General features: G+C 41.2%; 1 protein-coding gene across 1 annotated transcript in view; it reads right to left on the bottom strand.

Annotated features, from left to right (window-relative positions):
- il1rapl2 (interleukin 1 receptor accessory protein-like 2) overlaps positions 1 to 10,636 on the bottom strand; it is a 44,167-nt gene extending 33,531 nt beyond the window's left edge. Inside the window, exons 1-2 of the mRNA XM_055159580.1 lie at positions 10,578 to 10,636; positions 8,176 to 8,336 (exon numbers count right to left, since the gene is read on the bottom strand). Coding sequence (XP_055015555.1) covers positions 8,176 to 8,336; positions 10,578 to 10,636 — 220 coding nt within the window. The remainder of the gene's footprint in view (positions 1 to 8,175; positions 8,337 to 10,577) is intronic.
- Between the last annotated feature and the right edge of the window lie 3,452 nt (positions 10,637 to 14,088).

Here is a 14,088-nt window from a genome sequence, read left to right as displayed (position 1 = left end):
GGTTTTAGTCCTGGTTTAGTCCTGTTTTAGTCCTGGTTTAATCCTGTTTTAGTCCTGTTTTAGTCCTGTTTTAGTCCTGTTTTAGTCCTTTAGTCCTTTTAGTCCTGGTTTAGTCCTGTTTTAGTACTGGTTTCAGTCTTGGTTTTAGTCCTGTTTTAGTCCTGGTTTAGTCCTGTTTTAATCCTGTTTTAGTCTGGTTTAATCCTGTTTTAGTCCTGGTTTAGTCCTGTTTTAGTCCTGTTTTAGTCTTGTTTAGTCCTGTTTTTAGTCCTGGTTTAGAGCTGGTTTAGTCCTGTTTTAGTCCTGGTTTAGTCCTGGTTTAGAGCTGGTTTAGTCCTGTTTTAGTCCTGGTTTAGTCCTGTTTTAGTCCAGGTTTAATCCTGTTTTAGTCCTGGTTTAGTCCTTGTTTAGTCCTGTTTTAGTCCTGGTTTAGTCCTGTTTTAGTTTTGTTTTAGTCCTGGTTTAGTCCTGTTTTAGTCCTGGTTTAATCCTGTTTTAGTCCTGGTTCATTCCTGGTTTAGTCCTGTTTTAGTCCTGTTTTAATCCTGGTTCAGTCTTGGTTTAGTCCTGGTTTAGTCCTGTTTTAGTCCTGTTTTAATCCTGGTTCAGTCTTGGTTTAGTCCTGTTTTTGTCCTGTTTTAGACCTGATTTAGACCTAGTTTAGTCCTGGTTTAGTCCTGGTTTTAGATCAGTTTAGTCCTGGTTCAGTCCTGTTTTAGTCTTGTTTTAGTCCTGTTTTAGTCCTACTTTTGTCCTGTTTTAGTCCTAGTTTAGTCCTGGTTTTAGATCAGTTCAGTCCTGGTTTAATCCTGTTTTAGTCCTGCTTTTAGTCCTGGTTTAATCCTGTTTTAGTCCTGTTTTAGTCCTTGGTTTAGTCCTGTTTTAGTTCTGTTTTAGTCCTGGTTTAGTCCTGTTTTAGTCCTGGTTTAGTCCTTGTTTAGTCCTGTTTTAGTCCTGTTTTAGTCCTGTTTTAGTTCTGTTTTAGTCCTGGTTTAGTCCTGGTTTAGTCCTGTTTTAGTCCTGTTTTAGTCCTGTTTTAGTCCTGGTTTTAGATCAGTTTAGTCCTGGTTTAATCCTGTTTTAGTCCTGGTTCAGTCTTGGTTTAATCTTTAATCTTTAATCTATCGTACCTCGTTTATATTTTTAAGTGACGCTCCCTTATACCCACAATATTTCCCTAAAATTAACTAAAATTATTAATTAAAAATACAAACGTGTTAAAGCGACTTGACATGATTAAGTTCGTCGGATTATTTAATTTAAACTTTGACATCTTAATCTACTGAATTATTTTTGAAGGTTTGTGTTTTTGTGCAGGTTTGCGTCAGTACCTTTCCCGTCCACCAGGCGTCGCTGCTGCCCCACGTTTGAGCGACGGTGCAGATGAGGGACGGAGAGACGCTCGCAACAAATGACAATAAATCTAATAAAAGTCTAATCTGGGACCGAACTCTGTGTATTGAAATCAAAGAAGAGCTTTTACACCGAGAAAACACTCAAAACTACTCAAACTAAATGCTGCCATCGTTTTTAATCGTTTGGATCTAAACCAGGTCTAAACCAGGTCTAAAACTGGTCTAAAAGCAGGTGTAAAACAGGACTAAAACAGGGTAAAAAACAGGACTAAATCAGGTCTAAACTAAATCTAAAACTGGACTAAAACAGGACCAAACCAGGACTAAACCAGATCTAAAACCAGGACTAAACCAGGTCTAAACCAGGACTAAAACAGGTCTAAAACCAGGACTAAACCAGGGTCTAAAACTGGTCTAAAAGCAGGTCTAAAACAGGACTAAAACAGATCTAAAACCAGGACTAAACCAGGTCTAAACCAGGACTAAAACAGATCTAAAACCAGGACTAAACCAGGGTCTAAAACTTGTCTAAAACCAGGTCTAAAACAGGACTAAAACAGGACTAAAGCCGATCTAAAACCAGGATTAAACTAGGTCTAAATCAGGTCTAAAACAGGACTAAAACAAGGTCAAAAAACTGATCTAAAACCAGGATCTAAACCAGGACTTAAAACAGATCTAAAACCAGGACTAAACCAGGTCTAAACCAGGACTAAAACAGATCTAAAACCAGGACTAAACAGGTCTAAACCAGGACTAAAACAATCTAAAACAGGACTAAACAGGACTAAACTATGTCTAAATCAGGTCTAAAACAGGACTAAAACAAGGTCAAAAACAGGACTAAACCAGGACTAAAACAGATCTAAAACCAGGACTAAACCAGGGTCTAAAACATGTCTAAAACCAGGTCTAAAACAGGACTAAAACTGGACTAAAACAGGACTAAAAGATCTAAAAACCAGGACTAAACCAGGTCTAAACCAGGACTAAAACAGATCTAAAACAGGACTAAACCAGGTCTAAACAGGACTAAAACAGGTCTAAAACCAGGACTAAACCAGGACTAAACTATGTCTAAATCAGGTCTAAAACAGGACTAAAACAAGGTCAAAAAACAGATCTAAAACCAGGACTAAACCAGGTCTAAACCAGGACTAAAACAGATCTAAAACCAGGACTAACCAGGTCTAAAACTCACTAAAACAGGTCTAAAACCAGGGACTAAAACAGGACTAAACTAGGTCTAAATCAGGTCTAAAACCAGGTCAAAAACAGGACTAAAACAGGACTAAAAAGCAGATCTAAAACCAGGACTAAAGGTCAAGCGGTACGACTGTGTACGAGGCTCCGCCCACAAGCCTACGACACTGATTCTCCATAAAAATACAAAAAAAAAATGACACAAAACTGTACGCAGGCGACTCGACAGACCTGATGTGATGTGCTCTGCAGGTGGAGCGACTAGCGCAGGGAGCGGGTGATCTAAATATGTGTCTGCGAGCGCGGTTTCTTTCTCCTCGCTCTTCTTCCTCTGTCGGTGCGTTTTTTTTTTTTTTCTTTTTATTCACACTGAGCTCGTCCTAATCAGATGGAACGTCTCCCGCAGTTAAGTGCGGAATTAAATACGAAAGATAAAAAAGTCACCGAGATGGAGGAGATATGAGGAAGAAGAGCGTGAATATGTGGTACAGATGGAGAAGAAGATGAAGAGGATGAAGAGGAGAAGGTCAGAGGATGAAGAGGAGAAGGTCAGAGGAGCAGAGGATGAAGAATAGAAGGTCAGAGGATGAAGAGGAGAAGGTCAGAGGAGCAGAAGATGAAGAAGAGAAGGTCAGAAGATGAAGAGGAGAAGGTCAGAGGAGCAGAAGATGAAGAGGAGAAGGTCAGAAGATGAAGAGGAGAAGGTCAGAAGATGAAGAGGAGAAGGTCAGAAGATGAAGAGAAGAAGGTCAGAGGATGAAGAGGAGAAGGTCAGAGGATGAAGAGGATGAAGAGGATGAAGAGGAGAAGGTCAGAGGATGAAGAGGAGAAGGTCAGAAGATGAAGAGGAGAAGGTCAGAGGAGCAGAAGATGAAGAGGAGAAGGTCAGAGGAGCAGAGGATGAAGAAGAGAAGGTCAGAAGATGAAGAGGAGAAGGTCAGAGGATGAAGAGAAGAAGGTCAGAGGAGCAGAGGATGAAGAGGAGAAGGTCAGAGGAGCAGAAGATGAAGAGGAGAAGGTCAGAGGATGAAGAGGAGAAGGTCAGAGGATGAAGAGGAGAGGTCAGAGAAGAGGAGAAGGTCAGAGGATGAAGAGGAAGAAGGTCAGAGGATGAAGAGGATGAAGAGGAGAAGGTCAGAGGATGAAGAGGAGAAGGTCAGAGGAGAAGAGAAGGTCAGAGGATGAAGAGGAGAGGTCAGAAGATGAAGAGGAGAAGGTCAGAGGAGCAGAGGATGAAGAGGAGAAGGTCAGAGGAGCAGAAGATGAAGAGGAGAAGGTCAGAGGATGAAGAGGAGAAGGTCAGAAGATGAAGAGGAGAAGGTCAGAGGAGCAGAGGATGAAGAGGAGAAGGTCAGAGGAGCATGAAGATGAAGAGAGAGGTCAGAGGATGAAGAGGAGAAGGTCAGAGAAGATGAAGAGGAGAAGGAGGATGAAGGAGAAGGTCAGAAGATGAAGAGGAGAAGGTCAGAGGATGAAGAGGAGAAGGTCAGAAGATGAAGAGGAGAAGGTCAGAGGATGAAGAGGAGATGAAGAGGAGAAGGTCAGAAGATGAAGAGGAGAAGGTCAGAGGATGAAGAGAAGAGAAGGTCAGAGTCAGAATGAAGAGGAGAAGGTCAGAGGAGCAGAAGATGAAGAAGAGAAGGTCAGAAGATGAAGAGGAGAAGGTCAGAGGAGAGGATGAAGAGGAGAAGCAGAAGATGAAGAGGAGAAGGTCAGAGGAGCAGAAGATGAAGAGAAGAAGGTCAGAAGATGAAGAGGAGAAGGTAGAGATGAAGAGAGAGAAGGTCAGAGGATGAAGAGGAGAAGGTCAGAGGATGAAGAGGAGAAGGTCAGAGGATGAAGAGGAGAAGGTCAGAAGATGAAGAGGAGAAGGTCAGAGGAGCAGAAGATGAAGAAGAGAAGGATTAAACCAAGACTAAACCAAGACTAAACCAGGATTAAAACAGGTCTAAACCAGCTCTAAATCGGTCTCAGTCCAGGTCCTGGTCCTGGTCCTGGTCCTGGTCCGGGCCCGGTCTCAGTCCTAAACCAGAACTGAACCAGGACTGAACCAGGAGTGTTGGGACTTTCCTGGACGTGCACCCGCGTAGATTCTCGGGTGGTCAGGAAACTGGGACCAGACCGGAACTGAGACCAGGACTGAGACCAGGACTGAGACCAGGACTGAGACCAGGACTGAGACAGGACTGAGACCCGCTTTAGACCTGTTCAGTCCTGTTTTAGTCCTGGTTCAGTCCGGCATCGCAGTTTAAGTCACGGAAACGGGAAACGGTCGTTATCCCTTTTTTTTTTTTTTTTTCTTTTTTTTCATTTTTCATTTAAACAAAAAAAAAAAAATCAAAAACTGAAAAAACGAATCATTATCTGTTTTTTCATTTTGGTTTTGGAGACAAATAATGAAGAAAATAATTGTTTTTTTTTTCGTTTTCTTATTTTTGGTTTGATATTAAAAAACAAATGAACGAATGACACGCGGATTCTCAAGTGTCGTCATTACTCACACCATTAAATAAGTTTTAGTTCTCACAGGATTAAGTTATTTCAGTGTTGATTTAATATATTTTACTACCCCAGAAGTGATTTTTAATTTATTTTTTTGGAGGGTCAGAGGAGAAGCTGAGATGAAGCGGAGGAGGACAGACGACGCCGACGTGTCTAAACTCCAGCTTTTTCTTTTTGTTTTGACTGGAGCCGTCACCGTGTGAGAAAAACAAAGCAGATCCTGTGATGTCTCTGCTCCGGGAGGAAAAACGAGTTATTCACAAACAATTTCGCCAAATTCTGACTCCGATTCCCCACTGAGGCGGTCGGAGCTAAAAGCCTCGGAAATCTCTGGGACAATTTTTAAAAACAACATTTGAGATGTGTGTTTTTGTCGTGTCATATCGCTCCACTTTTCCTTTCAATTTTCCCTCCGGCTCGTTCGGTAATTTCCACGCGTCGGAGCGAACGCGTCCAGAGACTCGCTGTGTAAACGGACAGAGCAAAACCGCCAACAGGAAGTGAGTACGGGCGCGATTATGGCTCCATCGGCTCCAGCTTCAACAGACGTTTTTCACAATGGCCGGAAATCTTGTGTAAGTGTGTGTGTAAATGTGTGTCAAAATGTGTGTAAATGTGTGTCAAAATGTGTAAATGTGTGTAAATGTGTGTCAAAATGTGTGTAAATGTGTGTCAAAATGTGTGTAAAATGTGTGTCAAATGTGTGTGTGTAAATGTGTGTCAAAATGTGTGTAAATGCGTGTCAAAATGTGTGTAAATGTGTGTCAAAATGTGTGTGTAAAATGTGTGTAAATGTGTGTCAAAATGTGTGTAAATGCGTGTCAAAATGTGTGTAAATGTGTGTCAAAATGTGTGTAAATGTGTGTAAATGTGTGTAAAATGTGTGTCAAAATGTGTGTAAATGCGTGTCAAAATGTGTAAATGTGTGTCAAAATGTGTGTGTGTGTAAATGTGTGTAAATGTGTGTGTCAAAATGTGTGTAAATGTGTGTCAAAATGTGTGTAAATGTGTGTGTAAATGTGTGTCAACATGTGTGTAAATGTGTGTCAACATGTGTGTAAATGCGTGTCAACATGTGTGTAAATGTGTGTCAACATGTGTGTAAATGCGTGTCAACATGTGTAAATGTGTGTGTAAAATGTGTGTCAAAATGTGTGTGTGTAAATGTGTGTCAAAATGTGTGTAAATGTGTGTCAAAATGTGTGTGTGTAAATGTGTGTCAAAATGTGTGTCAAAATGTGTGTAAATGTGTGTCAACATGTGTGAAAATGCGTGTCAAAATGTGTGTAAATGTGTGTCAAAATGTGTGTAAATGTGTGTCAAATGTGTGTAAATGTGTGTCAACATGTGTGTAAATGTGTGTCAAAATGTGTGTAAATGTGTGTCAAATGTGTGTAAATGCGTGTCAAAATGTGTGTAAATGTGTGTCAAAATGTGTGTCAAAATGTGTGTAAATGTGTGTCAAATGTGTGTGTAAATGGTGTCAACATGTGTGTAAATGCTTTTCAAAATGTGTGTAAATGTGTGTAAAGATGTGTGTAAATGTGTGTCAAGATGTGTGTAAATGTGTGTAAATGTGTGTAAATGTGTGTAAATGTGTGTAAATGTGTGTCAAATGTGTGTAAATGTGTGTCAAAATGTGTGTAAATGTGTGTCAAAATGTGTGTAAATGTGTGTCAAAATGTTGTAAATGTGTGTCAAAATGTGTGTAAATGTGTGTGTGCGTAAATGTGTGTGTAAATGTGTAAGTGTGTAAATATGTGTGTAAATGCGTGTGTGTAAATGTGTGTGTAAATGTGTGTAAATGTGTGTGTGTAAATGTGTGTGTAAATGTGTGTAAATGTGTAAATGTGTGTGTGTAAATGTGTGTGTAAATATGTGTGTGTAAATGTGTGTGTAAATATGTGTGTAAATGTGTAATATGTGTGTGTGTAAATGTGTGTGTAAATGTGTGTGTAAATGTAAAAGAGAAGAGAGAAAAACAGAGAGAAAGAGAGAGAGAGGGAGAGAGAGAGAATAGCACTCTGTTCAAAGAGAGAGAGAGAGAGAGGAGAGAGAGAAAGAATGAGAGAGGACAGAAAGAGAGAGAGAGGAGAGAAAGAGAGAAAAAGAGAGAGAAAGAGAGAGAGAATAGCAATATGCAAACCTATGCTCAAAGAGAGAAAGAATGAGAGAGAGAAGAGAAAAAGAGAGAGAAAGAGAGAGAGAGAGAGAGAGAGACTATCTCTAGGCAAACTTATGTTCAAAGAGAGAGAGAAATTGGGAAGATAAACAGAGAAAGAGAGAGGGGGAAGAAAGTGAGAGAGAGAGAAAGAAAGAGAGGGGCAGAGAGAGAGAGAATAGCACTATGCAAACCTCTGTTCAAAGAGAGAGAAAGAACGAGAGGACAGAAAGAGAGAGAGGAGAGAAAGAGAGAAAAAGAGAGAGAGAATAGCAATATGCAAATATCTGTTCTTCAAAGAGAGAAAGAACGAGAGAGAGAGGAGAGAAAAAGAGCGAGAAAGAGGAGAGAAAGAGAATATCTCTAGGCAAACTTATGTCCAAAGAGAGAGAGAAAGAGAGAGAGAAGAGGAGAGGTCATATAGGCAAAGAGAGAGAGGGCAGAGAGAAGGACAAAAGAAAGAGAAGAGAGAGAGAGAGAGAGAGAGAGAGAGAGAGAGAAGAGAGAGAGAGAGAGAGAGAGAGAGAGAATAGCACTATGGAAACCTATGCTCAAAGAAAGAGAAAGAACGAGAGAAGAGAAAGAGAGAGAGAGAGAGAAAAGAGAGAGAGAAATCAAGAAGATAAACAGAGAGGGGGAGTGAGAGAGAGAGAGAGAATAGCACTATGCAAACGTCTGTTCAAAGAGAGAGAGAAAGAACGGGAGAGAGAGGAGAGAGAAAGAAGAGAGAGAGAGAAAACAAGAAATATGAGGTAAAACCAAAAGGATCGGCATCATTCCGGAGGATTGTTTGCGGTGAGAAAGACGAGAGCGATTCTGTTTTAAACTCTTCTTCCTCCGCCGTTGTTTTCTCTTATTCTGTCGTTTAAAAACGCAGGAGGACGGGAGGGCATCTGACACACACACACGCAGGAGGACGGGAGGGCATCTGACACACACACGCAGGAGGAGGACGGGAGGGCATCTGACCTTTCTTGAGCAGCAGGGCGCTCCCTCCCCTCCGGCCGATGCTGTTCTCCACGTAGCAGGTGTAGTTGTTCAGGTCGGCCTCGTCCACGTGGTCGAAAATCAGAGAGAGCTCCACCTCCTTCTCCCCCAGATGCTCCCGAACCAGTCTGCACCAAACAAAAAACAAACAAACAAACAAACAAACAAACAAACAAACAAACAAACACATGCACAGTGAACACTTTTAGATCATCATTAAAATGTTTACTTTAAAGCTGCACTGTGAAACTTTTCTGGTGGGGGGTTATGGAGTTAGAAAGCTTTCAGAAATAGAAAACAGAAATAGAAATCTGTGCATATTTGTCTTTAGTTGAGCATAAAATAAAAACAGTCGTCCCTTTTCGCGGCCTCACTTCCGTTTGCTCCTCCCCCTGCGTCCTGATTGGCTGTAGACCCGTCCGTGTGTCATTCGTTCATTCGTTTTTCAATATAAAACTAAAAATAAGAAAACGAAAAAACAACAGTTTTCTTCGTTATTTGTCTAAAAAACCAAAATAAAAAAAATGATAATGATTTGTTTTTTCAGTTTTCGATTTTGTGTTTAAATGAAGAATGGAAAAAAAGGATAACGGCCGTTTCCCGTTTATGCGACTTCAATGACTGTGATGCTGAAATTTTGCACCGCATACGGACTGAACCAGGACTGATCCAGGTCCGGGACCAGACCGGGACCAGACCGGGACCAGACCGGGACCAGAGCGGGACTGAGACCGGGACCAGTGGTCCGAGTGGGTTCCGTGTCATCGTCTGTGCTCTGGTTCTGTGTGGGGAAAGTGAGATGTTCTGTGGACTCCAGGTCTGGACGTGCTGCTCCAGTCCTCCACACTCAAGAACCACGACTGGTTCTGAGGTGGAGCAAAACATCCAACTGACACTTTCACACCAACGAAAACAAACTGAACTAAGAGCTTTTGGTTCAAATGGACCAGGTCCGGGACCAGAGCGGGACCAGAGCGCTACTGAGACTGGGACCAGACCGGGACCAGAGCGGGCCTGAGACAGAGACAAGACTGAGACAAGACCGGGACCAGACCAGGACCAGGTCCGGGACCAGACCGGAGGCTCAGAGCCCACGGCAGGACCAGAGCTCGAAGCTGAGGCTTGGACCCCGTGGAGGCTCGGAGTCAAAGCTCGGAGTCCGCTCTGGTCCCGGTCTGATCCCGCTCTGGTCCCGCTCTGGTCCCGGTCTCAGTCCCGCTCTGATCTCGGTCTGGTCTTGGACCTGGATCAGTCCTGGTTCAGTCCGTATGCGGTGCAAAAGTTCGGCATCTCAGTCACTGAAGTCACGTAAACGGGAAACGGCCGTTATCCGTTTTTTCCATTCTTCATTTAAACACAATATCGAAAACTGAAAAAACGAATCATTATCTGTTTTTTTATTTTGGTTTTGGAGACAAATAACGAAGAAAACTGTTGTTTTTTCGTTTTCTTATTTTTGGTTTTATATTGAAAAACGAATGAACGAATGACCCACGGATTTCGCCCACTGTCAATCAGTCTCCTCCGCGTCGTGTCTCCTGTTCAGTGCAGAACGTGTTCAGTTTGACACATTTACATAAATGTTGGATCTGTATCAGTGGGATTCTGAAGAAGTTTTCTCCCCGACAAAACCCACAGTATCGACGAAACGTTCTGCACCGACAAAGTCTCCTGCGCTCGCACCCAAAACACAGAGGACGATGTAACCGTCACACAAAAAGTTAGAGTTAGAGTCCTGCACACGGGTTTTAATATTCTGAAATTTTACGGGCGGGTAGTGCCGGGTAGACCTCTGCACCGCAACACCGCTCCTTTCTCCTGCGGTCACCCACGAGCTCGTCCTGGTTCCGTCCTGTTTTAGTCCTGGTTTAGTCCCATTTTAGTCCTGGTTTAGTCCTGTTTTAGTCCTGGTCCACATCAAATTTCACTGTTACGCTTTTTATTTTATTTTATTTTTTTTGGAGAAAAAACATCACGATTTGTTCATTTTATAACCGATGACTGAGACCAGGAGCAAACAGCAGAGACGCCCAGCACTCACTTTCACTTTCACTTTCACTTTTCAAATTTATTTATTTATTTATTTATCAGCCACATCAATGGTAAAAAAAAAAAAAAAAAAAAAAAAAAAATGACATTGAAAAAAAAAAGACAGAAAAAATAAGAACAAAAAATGGAAGAAAAAATATTTGAGAATTTTTTTTTTCAGTTGTTGGTAGAAAAAAAAAAAGAAAATAGAGCCCACATGACCTGCCTCTTTTTTTTTTTTTTTTTTTTTTTCTCACAGTTCAGGACTTCCCTAGTTTTATCTCCAGTTTAGTCCATTTTATTGTAAACATATTTTCATATATTTCTCGACAGATTCTCACCTGACTTCGCTTTCCTTGATGTGTCCGGCGAGCTCCTCCACAAACTTGTCTCCTCTCATCCAGTAAATGATCGGACGTCGGTTTTCCCCGCTGTATCCGAAGAACGCCTTACAGTCAAGAGTCAGGGGCAAACCTGAAACACAAACACAAACACAGCCTTACAGTCAAGAGTCAGGGGCAAACCTGAAACACAAACACAGCCTTACAGTCAAGAGTCAGGGGCAAACCTGAAACACAAACGCAAACACAGCCTTACAGTCAAGAGTCAGGGGCAAACCTGAAACACAAACACAGCCTTACAGTCAAGAGTCAGGAGTAAACTCATGGAAGTATAATGCCCCAACTGTTGCAATGGAACGTATTACAATAAAATAAAAATATAGATGTCCGATAAAGTTTAATGTAGAGACTGTTACTTAAGTTTAGTTGTCGCGACTCAATTCTGGCAGTTTGACTTTTACATGTTCAGAAAAAACTTGTGTTACTGTCAAATGATGTGAAAGAAACACAAATGAACACATCAAAACGACCAAAAGACAATTCTCCTGTTTACATTTTTTGCAAAAGAGTTTGTGTTTTGATCGGATCGGCCCCAGATGGCGTTGTGTAGTTTTCAGAGGCCTGTGCTCACTGGTGCGAAGTACTAAAAAAGTTTTCGTTCTTCGGCGTTACTTCCTTTATACTGGACGAGCTCCGCCCACCGCGTGATGTCAGAAACGTGCAGTTCTGACCAGTTCTGGAGCTTACGGGCTCAGAGCAGGACTACGACCCTTTTGTCTTTCTTTAATATGATTCGTTTTGATTTATCTTTGTTTACTGAGGTTACGTTTACAGTGACGCTCAGAAACGGTGATACGATTCAGAAACACGTCGTTTCTGTGTCCACAATCAAATCCTTCCCTCCAGACAGTAACGTGAAACCGCCCGAAACGCAAGTCACATGACTAGGCTGGCATCACGTCGTCACGTCGTCACATGGGCATTAAAAACAACGAAGTGGAGCATCGTGTCTGAAGTTGCAGCAGCCGATTTTGAGCTGAGGAACATGGCAAGTGTGAAAATGTGGACGGACGACGAGGTTCAGCTGTTAATGAACGTAACACTGGATTTTAATACGTTTGAAGACTTGGACAAGATAATTTAAGACTTTTTAAGGCTTTAATTTAGGAATATGAAATTTAAGACCTTTTTAAGACTTTTAAAACTGCCCTGATACATTTTTTGGGCTGCAGTAGCTGTACCTGAAACAAAGCTTTGTCATTCTCTAATCTGAGTCGTCTTAGTTGTTAACTTGATGTTTTCTTTCTTTTACTCACTGGAAACTCTCTATCAGAATCACTTATGTCACTGGAGAAGAGTCATTTTTGAGGAAAAGTCCATGGGAATGATCCAGAATTATGATCTGTTGGATAAAATAAAGTCTAGAGAGAAAAAAAAACAAACAAAAAAACTACAATTTCTTAGTCTTTCTTAACTTGAGTGTTTCAGGAACATGAACATCTCGCTGGTTTATTACTGAATCTTTGTGAATCATCCAAGTCTCAGATGACGTTTGAAGAGACCAAGAAGTTCGTTTGGATTATTTCATTAATATTTCCCAACGAGGAGCACGAGGTTGGTGTCACGTTGTCACCATGTCTGAAGTTGCAGCAGCCGATTTTGAGCTGAGGAACATGTGTGAAAGTGTGAAAACAGTCTTAATGTGGACCGACGACGAGGTTCACCTGTTAATGAACGTAACACTGGATTTTAGTGGTTTGTTTAAACTGTTTTCCGCAATGACCGATGTCACGAACTCAGAGAATCAGGAAGGAACATGTCACAGTGACGTGGTCCAATAAGGACGCAACTAGTGCTCTTACACCAGAGTATCAGCGTTTTCAGGTGTCCACAAAGTGCCGGATCAGATCTGCACGAACATGAACTCGTGGAAAACAGCTCCAATTCCTCTGGAGCTGTTTTCCATCGAATTAGTGTGAATGAACACTGCATCCACAATGAAAATGACTCGAATATGTACTAACGCGGACGGGGCCTGAGTTTGGACTTCATTTTCTCATTTGTTTTCTTTTGTTTCTTTTGTTATTATCATGCAAATCTTAAATCTCTTAAATCTGTCAGAATCACGATTACGTTATTGGATTCTGTGAGAAGAGTCGTTTTTGAGGAAAAGTCCACGAGAATTGATCCGGAGTTATGATCTGTCAAATAAAATAAAGTCTAGAGAAAAAAAAAACAACAACAAAAACTACGATATCTTAGTCTTTCTTAACTTGAGTGTTTCAGGAACATGAACGTCACACTGGTTTATTACTGAATCTTTGTGAATCATCCAAGTCTCAGATGAAGTTTGTAGAGACCAAAAAGTCCTTTTGGATTATTTCATTAATATTTCCCAACGAGGAAAACAGGACACGGCTTTTCACATTTAAAAAGAAAAAAGGTTTGGTGGAGAAATCGGCCTGTAACATAATTCCAGTGTTTTTCCCGATCCCGGCTGAAGCAGAGCAGTGAATGGTGTTTCGCAGTAACAGATTTTTACACTCAGCCTCTTTCTGCAAACATTTACGAGAATTTAGTCGTTTTCACAGTTGTAGAAAGTGGCACCTGGAGCGAGGAGAGATTCTCACGAGAACAACTTCGCTGTGATAATTCTCACAGGAATTTAAGGCGACAAGTTTTTCTCTTTAATTATTTCTTGTAAATTATCCACAAACTTAAGCATGAAGATAAACAGTAGAATAATAAAAGAGGATTAATATGGAGTAAGAAAGCTGTCAAAAATATTCGTGTGTGTAAAATAGAAATCCGTGCGTATTTGGCTGTAGTTGCGCATAAAATAAATATTTGTAAACTCTCCAACGAGTCCAGTCGTACATAAAATATATTGTGTGTATTTTATCCATCAGAATACGAACTGAAAAATTACGACGTCATGAATTACAATCACCAAATGAAAATTTACGATTACGCTTTCATCAGTACGAATACGAATTCACAGACGGAACTTAACTGTCAAAAATACGTCATCACTTCACAGACATTATCCATCGAGCAGAAGAAACATCGATCAAGATCAAGACTGTGCAGCTCAAGTTTGTAGCAGAGTAAAAACAGAGTAAAAGCACAAGAAGCTACAACAGCGACCAACAAGTGGGTTCATTAAAATCTATTGTAAAAATGTCTTGAATTCAGGAACCGAACGCTGCTGTATAATATTGTGTAGAAACACCTCCTTTGAACGGGAAATTGCACCTATATGTTAGAAAACATAGTGGAGCCAGTTGGCAACATCAGACGTAACGTTATCCCATTAGATTAAAACATTCACGACTACAGCCACAGCGAGCATCAGTCAGTCTGAACCTTCAGCTGCATTTCTCGCATGAAATGCCACCAAAAGTTCCTCGGGACGCTGAAATGTCCCAGTTTACACCAAACACGACCAAACTGTCCTGGTTACAGACGTCACAGCCAATGAAATGTTACACATTACAGTTTAATGCAGCTT

The sequence above is a fragment of the Boleophthalmus pectinirostris genome, unplaced genomic scaffold (assembly GCF_026225935.1).
Source record: "Boleophthalmus pectinirostris isolate CB_2022bp ecotype Guang Dong unplaced genomic scaffold, ASM2622593v1 HiC_scaffold_23, whole genome shotgun sequence".
NCBI classification, from domain to species: Eukaryota; Metazoa; Chordata; class Actinopteri; order Gobiiformes; family Gobiidae; genus Boleophthalmus; species Boleophthalmus pectinirostris.
Note: the sequence above shows the minus strand (reverse complement) of the source record. Positions and strands in the feature narration are given on the sequence as shown.